Source organism: Haliotis asinina, chromosome 5 (genome assembly GCF_037392515.1).
Source record: "Haliotis asinina isolate JCU_RB_2024 chromosome 5, JCU_Hal_asi_v2, whole genome shotgun sequence".
In the NCBI taxonomy this organism is placed as follows: domain Eukaryota; kingdom Metazoa; phylum Mollusca; class Gastropoda; order Lepetellida; family Haliotidae; genus Haliotis; species Haliotis asinina.
Window position 1 is genome coordinate 9,886,422 of NC_090284.1, and position 18,860 is coordinate 9,905,281.

The 18,860-nt window shown below is 40.4% G+C and overlaps 1 protein-coding gene across 1 annotated transcript in view; it reads left to right on the forward strand.

The window, feature by feature from the left end:
• The window catches only part of LOC137283620 (uncharacterized), a 37,837-nt gene extending 19,055 nt beyond the window's left edge, over positions 1-18,782 (forward strand). The window contains exons 17-22 of the mRNA XM_067815214.1: positions 80-245; positions 958-1,093; positions 1,601-1,711; positions 2,259-2,371; positions 12,529-12,643; positions 13,026-18,782. Of these exons, the coding sequence (XP_067671315.1) occupies positions 80-245; positions 958-1,093; positions 1,601-1,711; positions 2,259-2,371; positions 12,529-12,643; positions 13,026-13,217 (833 nt within the window). The 3' untranslated portion in view covers positions 13,218-18,782. The remainder of the gene's footprint in view (positions 1-79; positions 246-957; positions 1,094-1,600; positions 1,712-2,258; positions 2,372-12,528; positions 12,644-13,025) is intronic.
• Positions 18,783-18,860: the final 78 nt, after the last annotated feature.

The following is an 18,860-nucleotide window of genomic DNA, read 5'->3' on the forward strand; positions in this document are numbered from 1 at the left end:
ATTGATATTACTTTGCTAAATGTTTCAGACCAAACTCTTCCACCTAAACTAATGCCATTGCTTCTATTGTATGCATCAGAGGGTGGAGACATTGTGATTGACCACACACATGGGGAGCCAGTGGAGCGGACAGATGAGGGGGAGGTGGAGGTCAAGGAGGTGCGAGCTCACTGCGTCATAATTGCAGCACGATGTGACTGGTTCCGTCGAGCACTTCTTAGCGGCATGAAGGAGTCTATACACAAGTAAGGAAACTCTAGATCTGCTGGAGAATGATATTTATCATCCAAAACTGTGTCCCAGAGGAGATATCACTTGTGTGAGATCAGATGACATCTCCAAGGAGATATTGCTTTGACAGTAGATTTTGCACAATGCCCTGACAATGCTATGACATCACGAACTTGATGACGTCACAATCATATGACATCATTACCCTGCAAATCTAATTCCAGTGCTGTGTTCAGAGATGTAAATTTTTCATTGAAAACTAATGAAGAATGATTTTGGATGACATATAGAATCTCACCCTTGTGTTTACTGATATCAATAATATCACCACTTGTTGATAAAGTTAAAAATTTCCTTGGCAAGCCTCGGATATTTGTTACTTTATCAACTCGTGTTGATATACATAATATCAGTAGACACATGGGTGAGATTCTCTATGTATTGTAACTAAACACTGATGTGAAGCTCAAACCTGATGTCATAATACAGTACCCAGGAACTCCCATGGGCATTAGAAGGGACAAAGGGACATAACTCTGTGCTGGTTTGAAAAGATACCAGCCTGACAACAGACATCAAAATCACAACACCTATATCTCCCACCACTTTGAAAATGTGGAAGATCACGAACATGTTTTATAGTTTTTCAGAAGGGGCGATCATTCACTTGGATGTAAGTAACAAATGTCTGTTTAAGTATTTGTTTAAGTATTTTCTCCTTTGCAGAAAAATAACAGTTCATGATACAAATCCTGAGCTATTCCAGCTTTTCTTGGAGTATTTATATAGCGGCCAGTTGGAGACAAATGAGTTGTCAACAGAACAGCTGGCTGATATGACCACCCTCTGTGATAGATATGAGGTAAGAACATCCAATTGATATACGAGTATATTCCATACCACTGCATGATTGATACTCATATTCACTACAACTGCGTAATCATGAGGCGAGTATACGTTCATATTCCACTGAGCTGTACATCCCCATAATTCTCAAAGCTATATGAAACCAGCATTATCGACTGTTATTGAAGATTATCCAACCAGTTGTGTCTTTCAAAACTACTAGCAGTCTCAAATAGTCATTAGTGACTGCACAACTTTGTCTTAACAACAGCATGTTGATGAGTATGTAAGCATGCTAAAATTTTTGTAATTGTTTTATCTTCAGTAAAAGTATCTCATTTATGCCTTTCAAGGCTCCTTTTGGAGCACTTGGAGTGCAGTACTCATAACCTGAATCAACCAATCGAGTTTTATTCAGTAGGGAAGGCCACACGGCCCATAGTACAAGTATCAACATTGTTTAATATGAATCAGAGCAAGATGTGCTGCTAGATACTGTAGGTGTCCTGTGCTGTTATTGCAGATGGACAGCCTCAAGTCAGTGTGTGAGCATGCCCTGAAACACCACATTGATGATGAGACAGCCCTGTACCTGCTCAGTCTGGCTGACCAACTGCACTGTAAATACCTCAGAGTGAGTGCTCCGCTTTTAATCTCCCAACTACTTGTTTTCCACATTTGCTTATGTCCTTAAAGCTTCTTATAAAAGTGCATGTAATAAAAAAGAAGTGTTACTGTAAGTCTTGAAATATTTAAATGAAACTAACAGTGTAGTTTGAGTTGGGTTACCATGTCATACACATTTCTGACATTTGGATCTGAGAAGAAACAAGAGAAACTAGCTGCTTCTGTAGTATGGCAAGAGTTACCTGCCTTTGTCGTATACAATTCTGACAACAATTCTGAGTTTGGAGTTGAAACTAAAGAAACATATAACTGATAACAGTTATAACTGATTTTAGATTAGTTATTCATTTGTGGAATATTTTTATTTGTATTGCAACAGGCACAGGTCATTTTGAGCAGCAGAAAACGTGCCCCCATGAAGTCTCTCTTCAAAGGATTGAAACACACCGAAATTCCACAATTTACATAGTATCTATAAATGAAGGTTTTTGGTAGTTACAAGAAAAGACAATGTGATATATGTGACAGTATGTGTTGTATTGTGTGCGTTTCAGGAGACGTCCTTGCACTACATCACTGAACACACCAGCCTAGCGGACAGCGAGGTCTTCGAGGATTTGCCTGAACACCTCCAGGCTGAGGTTGAGGACGCCATTGCCTGGCATGGGTCAGTACATTGAACTTGGTGAATGTATGGCCATATATGTCAGTCGCTAGATATAAGTGTCAGCATCAATATTGGGTGACACAGAGGCCAAATCAGACCAGAATGTTCCCAACTAACAGATGAGAGGAATGGGCAGTCGGTCCTTGGCAAGATCAGTTATCAGTCATGTGTTCAACCTCTGGTCTAATGCAAATTGCTGACTGAGATGTTGAACATATTTTGTACTTGATAACCGGGGGAAGGGCCATTACATCCGTTGACATCCTGGCTTTGTGTCTCAACTCACTATTGCCATCATGTTCAGGTTTTCATAGGCTACTGTTTCGATGCTTCTATCCTTCTGTAATGGCAAACAGAGGCAGTTACATCAGTATGTTTGTAACTGACATCTGGGAGTGATCAACACCAACCCATGTATGTTGTACAGGCCACTTGCATGTCTTCATACCATTACCTCATTGCATGTTGTATTCAATGTTCATTACCATCTTGTCTGGACCAGGGTCTAGATTTTTTAAACTCTCCTAGCGCTACAATAGTCGTGAGTTAATGTTACTGTATTACACTTACAACTGTCTTAAGGCTAAGAGAGCTTCGAAAATCTAGATTCAGTTGTCTAAATTACTGATATTACTGATAACTCTGTATTTTTCCTTATCCTGACTCATGCTTAATTGCTTATCTCCTCTTCCTGGCGAAGGTAGTGGAACACCTGAAATCCCTTGAAGTTCCCTTCTAAAAGAAGCAGACATAAAATTCACACTCACCCATGTATTACCTCCCTTCCGATGCACATGGTCAGCTGATCGGCCATGATGCTTCACTCTCTCCCTTTTGCCCAACGAGGGTGGCTGGAGGCACCTGTGGTTCCGTATACGGCAATAAGTCTTTCATTCTTTTGCGTTTTCAAACTAAATTTGTGTTGTATGCGGTATTTGACTTATATAATTATTATACAAAATTGTGATTAATGTGTCTTTTTCTAAATCATGTTTTCAGTGCAGATTACGGCTGTCGGTGGTTTACCCGCATTTACTTTGCCCGGCATGTAAACCTTTACGTTCTGCTCATACTCGTAAATTTTGTACAAATTTGTCTGAAGCAGAATTCTTATTATATTTACAGACTGTTCACAGACGTGCTTGTTTTGTTCGTGACAAACGAGGGTTTGTTGCTTCGACGGGATGTTTAATGAGACTCCATGAGATCACCAGTTACATGCTGACTTATGGCGGGTACACAACAACCCGTGACGTCATTCACATGCCTACATCAGGGGAGGTTACTCTGATGTGCTTAACATTACATCCCCTTTTCCTTATATAACTTTGACAAAGGGAAAAGTTATTTGCCATATTTAAGTCTCTTTGGCACACAAGTCTTGAAACTAACCTTTGATGCAACACAAATTCTAACTTCAAAGTCACAACTTTGATATGCACTCGTTCTGAGGTGCTTAAAATTTAAATGTCATTGTTAAGCTCAACATGAAAGAACACGTAAATTTAAAAGTCACAAGTCGAGCTTTTTGGGTGGCACTACACATCTGCCAGATCTGGTCTTCAGTGGTGAAGAAGGCAATGTTGAAAGCTGCTGTGCTTTCACTGAAGCATTGGCATTGTTGAAGCATTGTTGTGATGCAGGCGGCTCTGGATCAGCAAGTGCTGGCATGGGTGCCAACTGCTGTCGATTTCTTCTATAGCGACCTGCTGGGGTGTCGATGACATACGACCTAGGGTAGTGTGACTGATGAGCAATCACACCATGACCAAGAGTCCTTGAATAGACTGTCTGTCCTGGGTCAAGCCGACCTAGGTCTCTTGCTTGGTGTCGCCTATCAAAGTTCCGCTTCTGGTCTGCTTTGATAAGCTGGTCTTTTAACCTCAACTTGCTGACATCTGGTAGTTGTGGGATGAGTAGCTCCGGAAGTACAGGAACTGTTGTACATAGACGCCGTCCCATAAGAAGTTCTGCTGGACGGTAACCGTTCTGTTGGGGCATCATCCGGTAGGATAAGAGGGCTAGATAGGGATCCTTTTCCTTCTTCAGCAGAAGTTTGACAGTCTTCACCACTCTTTCTGCTTCTCCATTGCTTTAGCAAAGGTAGGACTGCTTGTTACATGAGTGAATCCGTACCCCCTGGAGAATTCGTCAAAGTAATTGCTCGAGAACTGTGGTCCATTGTCGGACATGACTATTTCTGGAATATCGTGTCTGGCAAAAATAGACTCCAGATGCATCACTACATCCGAGCTTGTAGTTTGAGGTAGTTTCACTATCTCAATGTATCTTGAGTAGTAGTCAATAACTAATAGGTAGTCTGTGTTCTGCAGATGGAAAAGGTCCATTGCAATCTTCTGCCAAGGACGATCTGGTAGACGTGACGGCAAGAGGGGTTCAGGACGATTTACCCTTTCCTTGATGCAGCCCGTGCAATTTTCTACTAACGCACGTATTTGCTGAGACAGTCCAGGCCACCAGACCGACTGTTTCGCCCGTTCTCGGCACTTGACTACGCCTTGATGTCCCTTGTGCAACCGGTCTAGCATGTTGAGACACATCTAAATGGGGATGACTAATCTGTTGCCTTTGAGAAGAAGTCCATTTTCAACGGTTAATTCATGTCTGAAGGGGTAGAACCGTTTGATAGCTCCAGGCAGTTTTCTCTGGTCAGGCCATTCTTGTTGACAGAGTCTCATCAGTTCTTTGCAAACTTCGTCCTGTTCACTGCGCAGTTCATCGAAACGCTTTTCTGATGCTGGAATTGTCTGGGTGACTTGTTTCACATATGCATCAACTTCCTGACTGAGCTCCTGCTCTGACTTCATGGCTGTTGACTTTAAAGGTGCACGAGAGAGTGTATCCGCGACAACGAGCGTTTTTCCGGGTACGTAGTTGACAGAGTAGCGATATCTCATCAACCTCATTCGGAACCGCTGTACTCGTGGTGGCAACAAGTCAAGATCCTTGGATCCCAGCAATGCTACCAATGGTTTATGGTCTGTCTCGATGATGAAGTCCAGTCCGATCAGGTAGGTTGAGAACTTTTCACATGCCCATGTTGTAGCTAAAGCTTCCTTTTCCACTTGGGCATACCTCTGTTCTGTCACTGTGAGTGATCTTGATGCGTAAGCAACTGGTCTCCAAGCCTTGTCATGTAGCTGAAGAAGTACTGCTCCCAGACCAAATGATGACGCATCAGCGGATACCTTGGTGGCTTTCGATGCATCATAGTGAGCCAGGACTTTTGTAGAACTTATCTCTTCCTTGATCTGTCGGAATGCTTCCTGTTGTGGTTTATCCCAGCACCATGCAGAGTCGGCCCTGATTAGATCTCTTATTGGCTTGGACTTCTCTGCTATTTTTGGTGAGAATTTTCCAAGGAAGTTGACCATTCCAAAGAAACGACGAACCTCTACAATAGAAGACGACTCTGGCATGTCATTAATAGCTTTGATTTTATCAGGGTCAGCTCTGATACCTGATTCATCGATGATGAAACCCAAGAACTTAATCTGAGTTTGAGCAAATTCACATTTGTCAAAGTTTAAAGTCACTCCTGCAGCCTGCACTTTCTCCAATACAGCTTTCAGCCGAGTGTTATGCTCCTCTATGGTTTGGCCTGCAATTAGGATGTCATCCATCTGACACGTCACTCCTGGGATTCCATGTAGGATTTGTGTCATCTGTCTTTGAAATACTTCAGGGGCTGACGAGATACCAAATGGCAATCTGTTAAAGCAGTACTACCCAAGCGGTGTGATGAAAGTGGTGAGATGGGATGATTCTTTGGCTAGAGGGACTTGGTAAAATCCTGAGTTGGCATCCAGTTTAGTGAAGTACTTGGCGCCTGCCAATTGTCCCAAAGTCTCATCTATTGATGGTAGAGGATGATTTTCACGGAGTACATTCTCATTTAATTTTGTCAGGTCCACGTAAATTCGCACTTTGTTACCTGGCTTGGGTATGACCACCATGCCTGCACACCACTCTGTTGGCTTTGATATTGGAGAGATGACCCCCAAGCCCTCCATTCTCGTCAATTCTTCCTTGACTTGTTGCATCAGGGGAAGTGCTATTCGTCTTGGAGTGGACAGCGCGAAAGGTTTCGCATCAGACTTTAGTTCAATGTTGTATTCCTGATGAGTATTACCCAGGCCTGTGAATAGTTTAGGATAGGAAAGTTTGAATTCCTCTTTCTCTTCCACACATACAGCGTCTAGCCTGGCATCCTTAGTGATCAGACCCAGTGCCTCGATTGCTGGTCGCCTTAACAAAGGGACATGCACTTCCGAGTTTTTGACTACGTAGACCCTCTGCTGAGTCTGTCTGTCCTCCCACCGAAGATCTGCATCGAATCGCCCACAGACTTTCATTCTGTATTCACCGACTCCTGTTAGTTTTCTGTCTGAATCTTGGAGAGAAACCTGAGATGCCAATTTCCTGAAGTCCGACAACGGCAGAAGTGTAACATCTGCTCCGCAGTCAATCTTGAACTGTACCAAACATCCAGATACTTGAATATTTACAAGCCATGGCTTGCCAGAATCTTCCTTGATAGTGTTTATCACGGAGTGAACTGGTTCGCTGACAACGGACCCCAGAAATTCTCCATCTTCTAGAGATTCTGTAACCTCGTGAGCTCTTGCCTTCCGACAAACTTTGGCCCAGTGACCTTTCTTGTGACATATGTTACATTTAGTCTCCTTAGCTGGACATTTTGCTTTCGAATGACTTGTTTCTCCACATCTGTGGCAAAGTTGAGCTTGAGGTTTATTTGGTTTGGCCCATTTCTTCCGAGGTGCATGCTTGTATGGTTTATCTTTCTGTTTCACCATTTCTACTTGCGCTGAAGCAAAGCCATTTCTCAAAACCTCTTGTTGTTTTTGGACAGACTCTGACTGACGAGCTTGGGTTATAGCTGACTGGAGTGTCAATCTTGAATCTAACTGGAGCTTGAGACTGAGTTTTTCATCCCTTAGCCCCACAACAGCTCTATCTCTTATCATCTCATCCTTTAAAGATTGATACTGACAATGTTCAGCTAGTGCATACAGTGATGTGATGAATGAATCTACTGACTCTCCCACTTCCTGTTTTCTGCTGTTAAATTTGGCTCTCTCGAATATCACATTTCTTTTGACCACAGAGAAGGATTGAAATTTCTCTATTACTTTGCTGTAATCTTTAGAGTCCCTTTCAGACAGGTTGAATGATGAGAGGATGTCTTCTGATTCTTGACCCATTGAGTAAATCAGAGTGCTTACTTGATATTCATCACTCTCGTCACATAGTTTAGAGGATGTTCTGAAACGTTTAAACCTTCTGTACCATTGCTCCCACTGACAAGGATTCCTAAAATCAAACTTTTCTGGTGGTTGTATTTGAAATAGCGCCGCCATGTTGTTTTGACTTTGACTGACCTCTGTTACGATTTTCACTGGAAAAGTTCACTTTTATACAGCATCGATGCGATAAAAGTCTTAAGTTCACAGAACCTAATTCAGGTATTTGGTTCAAGGTGGTATTTCAGAACAAAATCACCTTTCGTTCGCCTCAGACTGAACAATCCATATTGCAGTCTTCGTCGTGCACACCGATCTCTCCCAGGCTTCGAAGTTTTCGAAGTTGTCCTAGTTTCCGTTCGCTAATAGTTTAGGAGTTTACAGTGCACACACACTTGTTTTTGTAATCCCAGGTCTCCACAGCCGTTGTTTCACTTCTGACACCATGTTTTGTTCGTGACAAACGAGGGTTTGTTGCTTCGACGGGATGTTTAATGAGACTCCATGAGATCACCAGTTACATGCTGACTTATGGCGGGTACACAACAACCCGTGACGTCATTCTTATTCCTACATCAGGGGAGGTTACTCTGATGTGCTTAACATTACAGTGCTAAAGATAAGCAACATCGGCTCACATTAGCCATGTCTAAATCTAGTGAAACAAAATCGGGTAAGTGTTTAATTATTGATCCTGAGATTTATTCCAGTGATATGCCAGCCGTATCTCCAAGATTGTGTCCAGGGTCGGACAAGTCGTCTCCCAAGACTCAGAAGAGACCATCTGAAGAGGCAGGGCCGTCTCAGGCCAAGAAGTCATCGAAGTTGAAGTCCTCGTCTTCAAGATCATCACAGAATCATCCTTCTGTGATGAAGAAATCGTTCGGCGTAGAGATTGTCCCGTTAGAAAAACGTCATTCTTTTTCAGAAGAAGTCACCCTTTTGGGTACATATAAGCATTTTTATGTCCATTAATAATCCCTGCAACAGTTGTAACTATTTTGATAATAAAGTATGCACAAAACAAAAAACTCATTTTTGTCTTGTGAGACCACCCTTACAGGGCCCCCCCAGGGCCCCCTAGAGCCAAGAGCAGGTAACTCTGACCGCCTACCTCGCACCTCACTTTTCATGCTGTCATTCATCTGAACGTTCGTGTCCATTCAAGTCTAGCTTGGAAACCTACACCTTTAGAGATGAGTGAAAAAGAGTCAGCTACTGTATGGTTCCTTTCCTTTCGCAGGGGCAGTAGTTGGAATTTCATGGCTGAAATTTTCATTCATAAATTGTTTGCTGGTCGGGTCCTATCTTCCTCTCATGTGGCTGGCAAGATAGCACCTTTATGACTCATTTTCCTGTAGGTTGCGTGTTAGTATGTTTTTTACATGCTGGAATGTCTTAACCCACTTTTTGCTTGTTTCCGTCAAAATGGGTATATTGGTTTTAAGACTCTTAGTCTTTTTTCACATGGTGTTACACAATTATATGTACACGCCTATAGCTTGCATTTATCCACTTATACATGTTGTTTAGCTGGGTTAAATGTATTTTAGCTTGGTTTTGGCAATTTATTATCACCCTTGCGTTCATATTTTGCTTGTGGTGTGTTTAACACCACACAGTATACTTCTGACTTACTAAGTAGCGCTGCAACAAATGCATTGTGAGGTGAATATGATATGCTTCACAAATATGAATAATGAAAATTACTTGAAGGGGGATTGAATTGAACAGGGATTACTTGAATTGTTGCATGAAGGTGCCTGCGTCGAATGTCTGCGATGCGTGCAGTGATGACTGTGTTGAAGAGTTGTCTATGATGCCCAAGGTTGTAGTCGACATCTGTGATGTCTGCTGTAGTTGAAAAGGGTTCTGAGGCATTGATGATGCCGTCAGTGTTGATCTAGTTGCCGATGCCCGTTGATTACATTGATTGATGTCTTCACTCTGTATCGTCAACAGAGACTCATCAAAAAATTTATACAAACCTGTAGAGGTTATAAATTCTTTGAAGAAAGTCCTCCTTGGGGTACATATAGGCATTTTTATGTCCATTAAAAATACCTATGACAGTTGTGAGTGTGTGTGGAGTGAGAACTTCACAAAGTCGTTGTATCAATAATCCCCATGGTCTGCACCTACTGTGTTTGGTGGGAGGATTCAATATTCAAGGGAAGTCATGATGATCAAATCCACTGACACTTTGACTTCTGTCCCTAAACAGACAAATCAGCATTACACTAGCAAGTCCAAGATCTCCAGGGTTCAAAGAGTGAGGGACAAGAAAGAAGATCAGGTTCGGAACGACTTTAGTCTTCCACCCCCAGCCGTTCCCGTGCAACCGTCTCAAGTGGGTGGACGTCTTCAACTCTACTGGCAAAATTGGTGAATCCTCAATGACATCTATGTCATGAATATTCTGTGAGACGGCTGCAGGATTCCGCTGGAAGATACACCACTGCTCACAAAACTACCAACTCCCATTATCTACGCAGACAATCAGCTAGACAAGTTGACCAATGCTATATCAACACTGTTGTAGAAGGGAGCAGTAGAAGTAATACGGCCACAGAATCTAACGCCCGGCTTTTACACCCCAATCTTCTTAGTACCGAAGAAGAATTCCAGAGAGAAATTCATTTACAACATTAAGGGATTCAACAATAGTTTCTATGGAAGCCAGAACATTTCAAGATGTTACATCTTCCTCAACCAAGACTCCTCATCCAACCGGCAGCCTATCAAGCCAGCATAGATCTACAAGATGTGTACCTGCATATCCCGATTCATCGAGAATCCAGGAAATATCTGTGCTTCCTTTTCAATAGTCAGCACTACCAATGGACGGTCCTACCGTTGGGAATATCTTTGGCCCCATGGCTATTTACTCGGGTAACCAAACCCATCATCATTTATCTACACCTCAGGGGGCTATGCAGTGCTTATTATCTGGACGACGGCATACAAGCGCATCAACGGAAAAGTAAAACTCAGACTACAGTAAGACTTCACAATCAGGCTACTAACACAACTGGGTTGGTTAGTAAATCCCCTTAAGTCGGAACTGGAACCTCAACAAGATATGAAATTCCCCGGGATTCGTTTCATCACTACATTGAATCAGATTGAAGTTCCGGAGGACCGGTGGGTCAAGATTCAAGAAATGATAATGCAAGCTCTACTTTCTCCGTTAACACTTCAACAACGGCAGTGTCTACTAGGTCTTCTCACATCAGCGCAAGATATGACCAGAAGAGGAAGACTGCAGTTGCGTCCCTTACAATGCTTCTTGAATCTTCAAGAGGCCCCCCTCATACAAAACAGCGAAAGGTGACAAGAAAATGATGATCGTTTGTTAAACAACTTTTTTATTCGGCTGTCCCAAATTATGAGACACATCATCAGAGTTGGTCTGTCGATTTCATGTGGCTGTGCAAAATTTGGTTTTGTTGCAGTTATTATTTTGTGTTAGTGTGCAATTCATCAGTCTCAAATGGAATCAGACTGTATGGAAGGCTGTTTTCCAACCATTGCCAACCATTACCTGCGAGACATAGGCACAGAGGACGTCACTGGCATTCACCAGTTCGGGCCTCTTGTCGTTGCTCAGCAGCTAACAGTTCCCCGAAGGCGCTGATTTAACTCACCCGATTTATCATGTGACTTGTGGAAGCCAGACGCTCTGCAGAGTATATTGATGGAAAGTCCATGCACACGTCTTGAACAGACTAGCATGAGTGATCAGGACCTTGTATTCATTATGAAGATATTTGTACATGAAGAAGCGTTGCAACTAGTCTTGATTGTTATATCTTGACATTTAGTTGCATCAGAAACTAGCAGGATGCTAGTTACTTTTGATGTCATCACGAGTCAGTCAACGAAGCCTCCTATGGAAGACAAGTTCGACTGGATGTGATTCCCCCCAAAATCTACAATGAATATGAGAAGAATAGGACCGAATTATCGCCGTTACAAGTTCCCATTAGGGGGGAAATTATTGGGCGTAATTTGGAACTGCAGAATCCAGCGTGGTCTGACCCACCGCCGTTTCCGTCGGATTCTATAAGCAATTAAGCATGAGTCAGGATAAGGAAAGATATGTAATTTTTTAAATAAAATGGATATTTCATACTTATCCTGACTCATGACGGACGCCCTCCAAGCCACCCATCACAGACACGCTGAATTGTCGTAGTCTTGTATCAGGCGATTACAGAAGAGAGTAAAGTATCATGGCCGATCAGCTGACCATATGCATGGGAAGGGAGGTAATACATGGGTGAGTATGAAGGGAACTTCAAGGGATTTCAGTGTTCCACTACCTTTGCCAGGAAGAGGAGATAAGCAATTAAGCATGAGTCAGGATAAGTATAAAGTATCAATTTTATTCAGAAAATTACATTTTTACTGGTCCAAGGGCTGCTAGATAACTTGAGCTTGCGGTTTCAAAGTGCAGATAAACTTGGATTTCATTTCATATCTGCTCGAAATGAAACAATTAAATTTTGCCATGATAATAAAGTAGAGTTAGCTTTCTTTGCTATTTATCACTTCTCAATAAATATTCCAGTAAACATTAACATCAAATAACATATTCATATGTTCTTTCATAATACACTATCATGATTATGTCATACAAATCGGGGCAAGTGGAAAATTAACCAGGACAAGTTCCTTTCATAAGGTCATTTGCTTGAAGATATGTAAACCAAACCCGAAAAATTATGATCATGATTTTGCTTCGTCTTAGATAGAAATATGCTGTATTAACCAGTGTAATTTTGATCACATTCTTTGTTTGAAATATGCTGTAAGTCAGTTCAGTCAATATAAGCATGTTATATTCCTTGTGTTTTGTGTTCCTCCCAGCTTGGAGCCGCGGGGAGCTCGGTTACGTGCAGGACCAATGGTGGACACACCTAGCTCCATGTCCAGTGTGAGTGAGGTGGATGAGCTGATGACTAACATAGATCTCATGGACAGGGTGAGTCAGGTGGATGAGCTGATGACTAACATAGATCTCATGGACAGGGTGAGTCAGGTGGATGAGCTGATGACTAACATAGATCTCATGGACAGGGTGAGTCAGGTGGATGAGCTGATGACTAACATAGATCTCATGGACAGGGTGAGTCAGGTGGATGAGCTGATGTTACATGTTATTATACTTCAAGATGGTAAAAGGAGGTACTTGTTGTTCCCCTGCCTGGTCCTCGGCATAATAATAATAAATAATAATAAAAGGGGATGGAGCACAGACTGGTAGACTCAGAGTCCATGTACTGTATCTGAGTGGGATACCCATTTTAAACTAACACATGCATGCTGCCTCACCTCAATAATTTACATGTATTGCATTATTTCAGCCCCATGATATATCCACCTCAAGTTCCTCTGAAGATTTACCATTCATGGAGGACCCATCACGCCTGGAGTCCTGTCTGGATGCCCTACGTGACATCGTTGGCGACACAGTGCCACAAGATGAACTCGTCCGCATAGCAATGGCTGCCGACTATGACACAAACCGAGCTCTTAATTTCTTCTTCTCTTCATAGCACAGGGAGTCTTTTAGTATGTTGTGTAAGATAGGAGTATTTATATGAAATATTTGACTGAGATGTAAGGTCAAAGTATCTCTCCCGCAGTTCAAGTGGTGCTTTCCGATTGGTGAGACGTCCTGACATTGTTCTTCCTCTAGAATATCTTGACTCATAACTGTTATCAGCTTGTTAGATCATCCAGTCTCTATGAGGCTCTGTACAACCCTACAGGATATACAACACATACAACACTGTACAGCATGTTACCACATCATACAACACTGTACTGCATGATACCACATTATACAACACTGTACAGCATGATACCACATTATACAACACTGTACAGCTTGTTACCACATTATACAACACTGTACAGCATGATACCACATTATACAACACTGTACAGCATGATACCACATTATACAACATGATATACAAACACCTTGCAGCATTATACACATGATATAATAATGCACAACATGACACATCCAGAAACAGGATATGCCACTATGCAACTTCATACAACACTGTACAGCATGTTACATTTGTACAAATGTTGTAACACTGTACAACATTTAATAACATTGTACAACATGATGAACATTGTACAGAATATTACATGCTGTAACACTATTTAACATTATGTAACATTGAACTACATGTAACATTACATGCTGTAACTCACAATACACATCATGTAACACTGTGCAGCATGTTGTAACAATATTACATGTTTTAACACTACAACATGAATCAACTCTTTACTGCATGCTACAACACTGCAAATACACTACAACACTACAAATACACTAGCATCATTGTCCAGTACACTGATAAGGATGCAGTATATTAATAGGTGTTTCTCTCTGTCACATATCCAAATGCATTGCCAGATATTGGCTTAATTTGTCATGGGACTGATTCCTGGTTTCGAGGTATTCTGTTACGCTCATCCCGAGGGACTATTCAAAATTGTTGAAAGCTGTTTTAAGCATTGACAAAATATTCCAACTTTGCTTATAAAAGTATATTGAAAGATGTGTAAGATATGTCGCTGTATCACTGATGACTAGTGTGTGGAACTCGTTTCTGGTATCTCTTTTCCTTTCTCCCCCCCCCACCCCAGTGCGATATTGCTGGAATATTGCAAGGGGTTGTATAAAAACTCTACAGAGTTGTGTCCATTCATGTTGTGTACCAAGACATGGAATGGTGACTGACGTCTCAGTTCTGCATGCACTCCTACAAAAATACTTTCATCCACATCTTTCAGTCCAGGAGAAGTGAGACAGTTTACAACACTGGTCAAACGAAATATAACATCGTTTAGGCATTTAGCAGATCTTGTAAAGCCTGATGAGATAATTACCATGCTTTGTTTTCTTTGAAACATGACTGCCTTTCAAAGTATTGCGGTAAATATATTGCCTCAATCATTTGGGTTAATTAACAACTCCTTTTTTTATGGAAATATTCCACTGGTTTGAAACATGGTACTTCAGGATATAGGAATTTGTTTGTGTTTCATGTATGAAAGTGTTGTAGACACTTTATGAAAACATGGAAATTTTGTGGCAGTGTTTGTTTAATTTTAGGCTCTTGTTTTCGTTGAATTGTTTAAAATGAACAATTGTCTTTAGTTTACAGATTACTGAAACAATAGAGGAACAATATTCACATCATTGCTGTGTTTGACCGTTGACCCAGGAATAATTAAGTATGCATTTCGTGTATCTTATGTTGCATTCAACCAGTACCCATGGTGTTTCTATAGTACTAGCTGTCTAAAGTCTTGTCTGAGTATTACAGAACCTTGCTATATATATTCTTTATCATTTTATCTTACAAATGTTCTTCAAGTTAGTATTTTTTAGTCATTATTTACTTAAGAATTTCATGTTTCTTTTAGAGGTGTTGAATGTAATTTATGTGATAAGATGGTGATATTTATTACTTCAAAAGAAAAGCTATTTATTATTGGGTGAATGTGGTCAGTCTTCATAACCAGTGTATTGTTGACTGTCATCCATGATAGTTGCGAGAGAGTGTTTGTCTTTTTCATGTATGTATTAAATGCATGGCTTGAAAAGCAAAAAATGTTTTCCTGTTTGTTTTTTTTCATATTGTCATACATACATTTAATTTTTCAATAGTGACCATTTTATTCTGCATTAAACAACTTCTTTTATGTCATGTGACAGATATGTAAGTGATTTTCAGTATCTGTCATGCTTTCTCACTGCTTGTATTTTCATTATGACACCTTCAACTTATCATTACAGCAAAATATTACGTGTCAACAGGTACAAAATATATTTTAAAGGAACAACTCCATACTATTTTTGACCCAGGAAGTGAAATTTTGTTCAATATTTTGTTTAAAACTTTCTTTAGAAATAGAATTAATACTCTTTTGACTCTTAATTTGCTCAGGGTACATTTGGGACTAAATGACAGCAGTGTTTTTGTTGCTTTCATCTGGTATCATGGATATATTTTAATTCAAATATTCTCCAACTGAATTCATGGACGATATATGTGTGTCCAAAGTGTATTTTGTAATGGATAGATGTTGTAACAAAAGTTTCCCTTCACTGAGTGCCCTGCATTTGTTTTTATTGTATTAATAACAAACTGTTTCCAGTTTTGATTTTATTCAGTGGCAGGCATAAAGCAAGTTCTTTGTATATTTAGAAGCTTGAGAGTATTGTTTTCAATATCAATCTTTGTTTGCTTATAACCTGATTACAGTAAGATTTACACAGCCATCGGTTCTTGAATGCATGCCATTATAAGATCTCAGCTCTAAGTAAGGTCTCAAATGTGATGAAAACAGTTTCATAATAACAGTGTACTATATTTCCCCGTGAAACATTGGGCTTGAGCAAGAGCTGGGGTTCTATTAATTGCTTGGTAGTTTTTTGCTTGGAATTTTCTGTGTAACTACATGTATATTTTGGACTAAAATAACATAAGTCTGCCCCTTAATGAGGGAATTATTCCTGGTTAGGGTAAAGTTATCAAGTGGTACATTCTCTTTCCACACAATTTACTCCTGTCATACGAGGACTGGTCAAAGAGTTCCAATCCTACAAAAATTCTAGACAGGTGACACCAACTAATTTTAGGTGTGTTGTTGGACAGTGTTCATCAGCATTTCCAGTTATTTTACTCAAATAGTTTGAAAGCAACTTTCCTTGAAGCATTCTGGGGTATACAAACAAGTACAGCAGATTTGAGCTCGTCATTACCAGCCTAGCTTTTTCCACGGAGATGTTCCTTCAATTTTGGAAATAGGTGAAAGTCGCTTGGGGCCAGGTCAGGTGAATATGGAGGATGAGGAACTCCTTCGAAGCCACATTGATGTACTGCAGACTTGGCCAGTCGACAGGTGTGAGACAAAGCATTGTCATGTGAAATCACAACTCCAGCCCTCAACATCTCTCACACTGTACTCTCATGTATACCCCAGTATGCTTTAAGGACCTGTTGCTGTCCAACTAGTTGAGTAAAATAACTGGAAGTGCTGATGAAGAACATTGTCCAACAACACTCCTAAGATTAGTTGGTGTCACCAGTCTAGAAGTTATGTAGGCTTAGAACTTTTGATGCACCCTCTTATCTTCCTCTTCCCCAGCACAATGCACAAACATTTTGTCTAGACGAAACCAAGTCATATAATCGAGGATCTATGGCATCTCAACCCTCCTGATGACAACAGATAAGCAAGCCATTAAATGTCTTAAGTGTCACATCAACAAAAACATCTTGTCAATTGATTCCTGCACTCTATATTGCGTTAGTGTTTGCTTTTCAGTTAAACATGAAGTACTGATTCTGTCCTTGGTCAATTAACTCCATGGCTGCCACCATATTGGATCGAAGTCAATGTAATACTTGATCAGGTTGGATAGAAAGGAAGGGAATTATTCATGTTACTAGGAGATTTTATGAGAAATGGGAATATATGACCATAATAGAACAGAGGTTACGTAGGAAGATATGTCAGGAGTAACCCCTGTGGGAAGAAAATGCTGGGAGTACTGAATCTGGGAAAGGAAGTCCTGTGAAGAGATTAGTCTGAAGGTCAACACATATTATTGTACTGGGTTTCTTAAATTTGCATTGACTGAACAGACCTCATTGGTTCGAGGGAAAGTCTCATGACAGTTTCCCTGAAACTAATCAATGAAAGTGAAATGAGTTTACTGTTAAATTGGCCAGTGATAGAAAAATATCCTGAACATTATCCATCTTGTGCTTGATACATCATTTCTGGTTTTTCACATATATGCTGATGGTAAAAACGTTTAGCAATATTAACAATGTTTTGTGGTATATATCTTTTACACTTTGTGGAAGTGATTAGGTTATAGTGTCCTGTGTAACGTTTAGAACATGTTCTAAAGAATTCCTTGCATCTTCATCTTTTGGCTAATAATGTACACAGATATCACTGATTATATGATTTCTTCAGCTGTAAAGCAATTATCAACCCATGGAAGCATTCCTGATGATTGTGTCACATTGCAAGATTTAAAGTTGCTTAACTTTTTATCAAGAGTATAAGTTAATGAGTAGACTAATCATTCTATGCTTATTTACTATTTTTTATTAGCCATAGAGATCATTCAACTCTTTATGGAAAAAAACGCGAACAACTTTGCTGCGAAATGACAGAAATATTTCAAGAACCTGAACAGGCATTACATAATCAAATATTGGCTATAGAGGGATCACAGGTTAAGACATCCTTATGTGTAGCTGTAATATGATTCAGTCCTGTGGGTTGGTGTGAGTCAAAAGTCTATGTAAGTAGGATTGTTGGTACAAAGCTTATTTCCATTTGTTCAGGATCACAACCCTTGAAAGTATTTCATCAAATAACTAACATTCATTGATGTTGAAACATGTCATTACTAATAAATCAGCTGCTACATTATTTGTTTTGGAACTCAGTTCTTCCTGAAATCATTGCTGAAACCCATAATCTCCATTTGCTAGTACCACCATTTTGAATAAGGTTGTGTTATCCACAGTTAGTTTCCATCACTTCCAAGTGAACAAGTACAATACAGGGAATTTCTAACAGTAGAAACTGTTGTCTTGGCTGACTGAGCTCATCACTGCCTATGCCACAGGTAGTCCCGGGAGGAGGAGGCAGTTAAAGGCAGAGTGATCAGACAGGTTATGCACTTGCAATGCTATTTACACCTACTTCAAGTAACAGTGTAAATGTTTTTGTACATTACTGTACATAAGCAACATATTGTATATACTGCAGTTTTGTACAGATTTACAATTTCTAGAGTGTGTTTCAGTATGAAAGTGCACGTAGCACTGGGCAGACTAGTATGTCTCCTATTCTAAAGGTTACTTGCTGACTACAAACATGACATGAGTACATGTGCTTGAAGCAGCAGTTTTGGTGATGATCTTTGACACAGCTGTGATGGTACTACATGCCCAGTGTTATCGTACATATCTTGACACGGATGTGGTTCATTCCTTACAGGTGAGGCCAGAGAATGGACAATGAGACTGATGTGCAATCATTGTATTAAATACTTAAGCAAAGTGCTTGTTGTGTTATTCGTTGCGGTGAAACGTTCTAGAATGCACTTTCATGTATGAATGAAGTTGGTTGCCAATTTG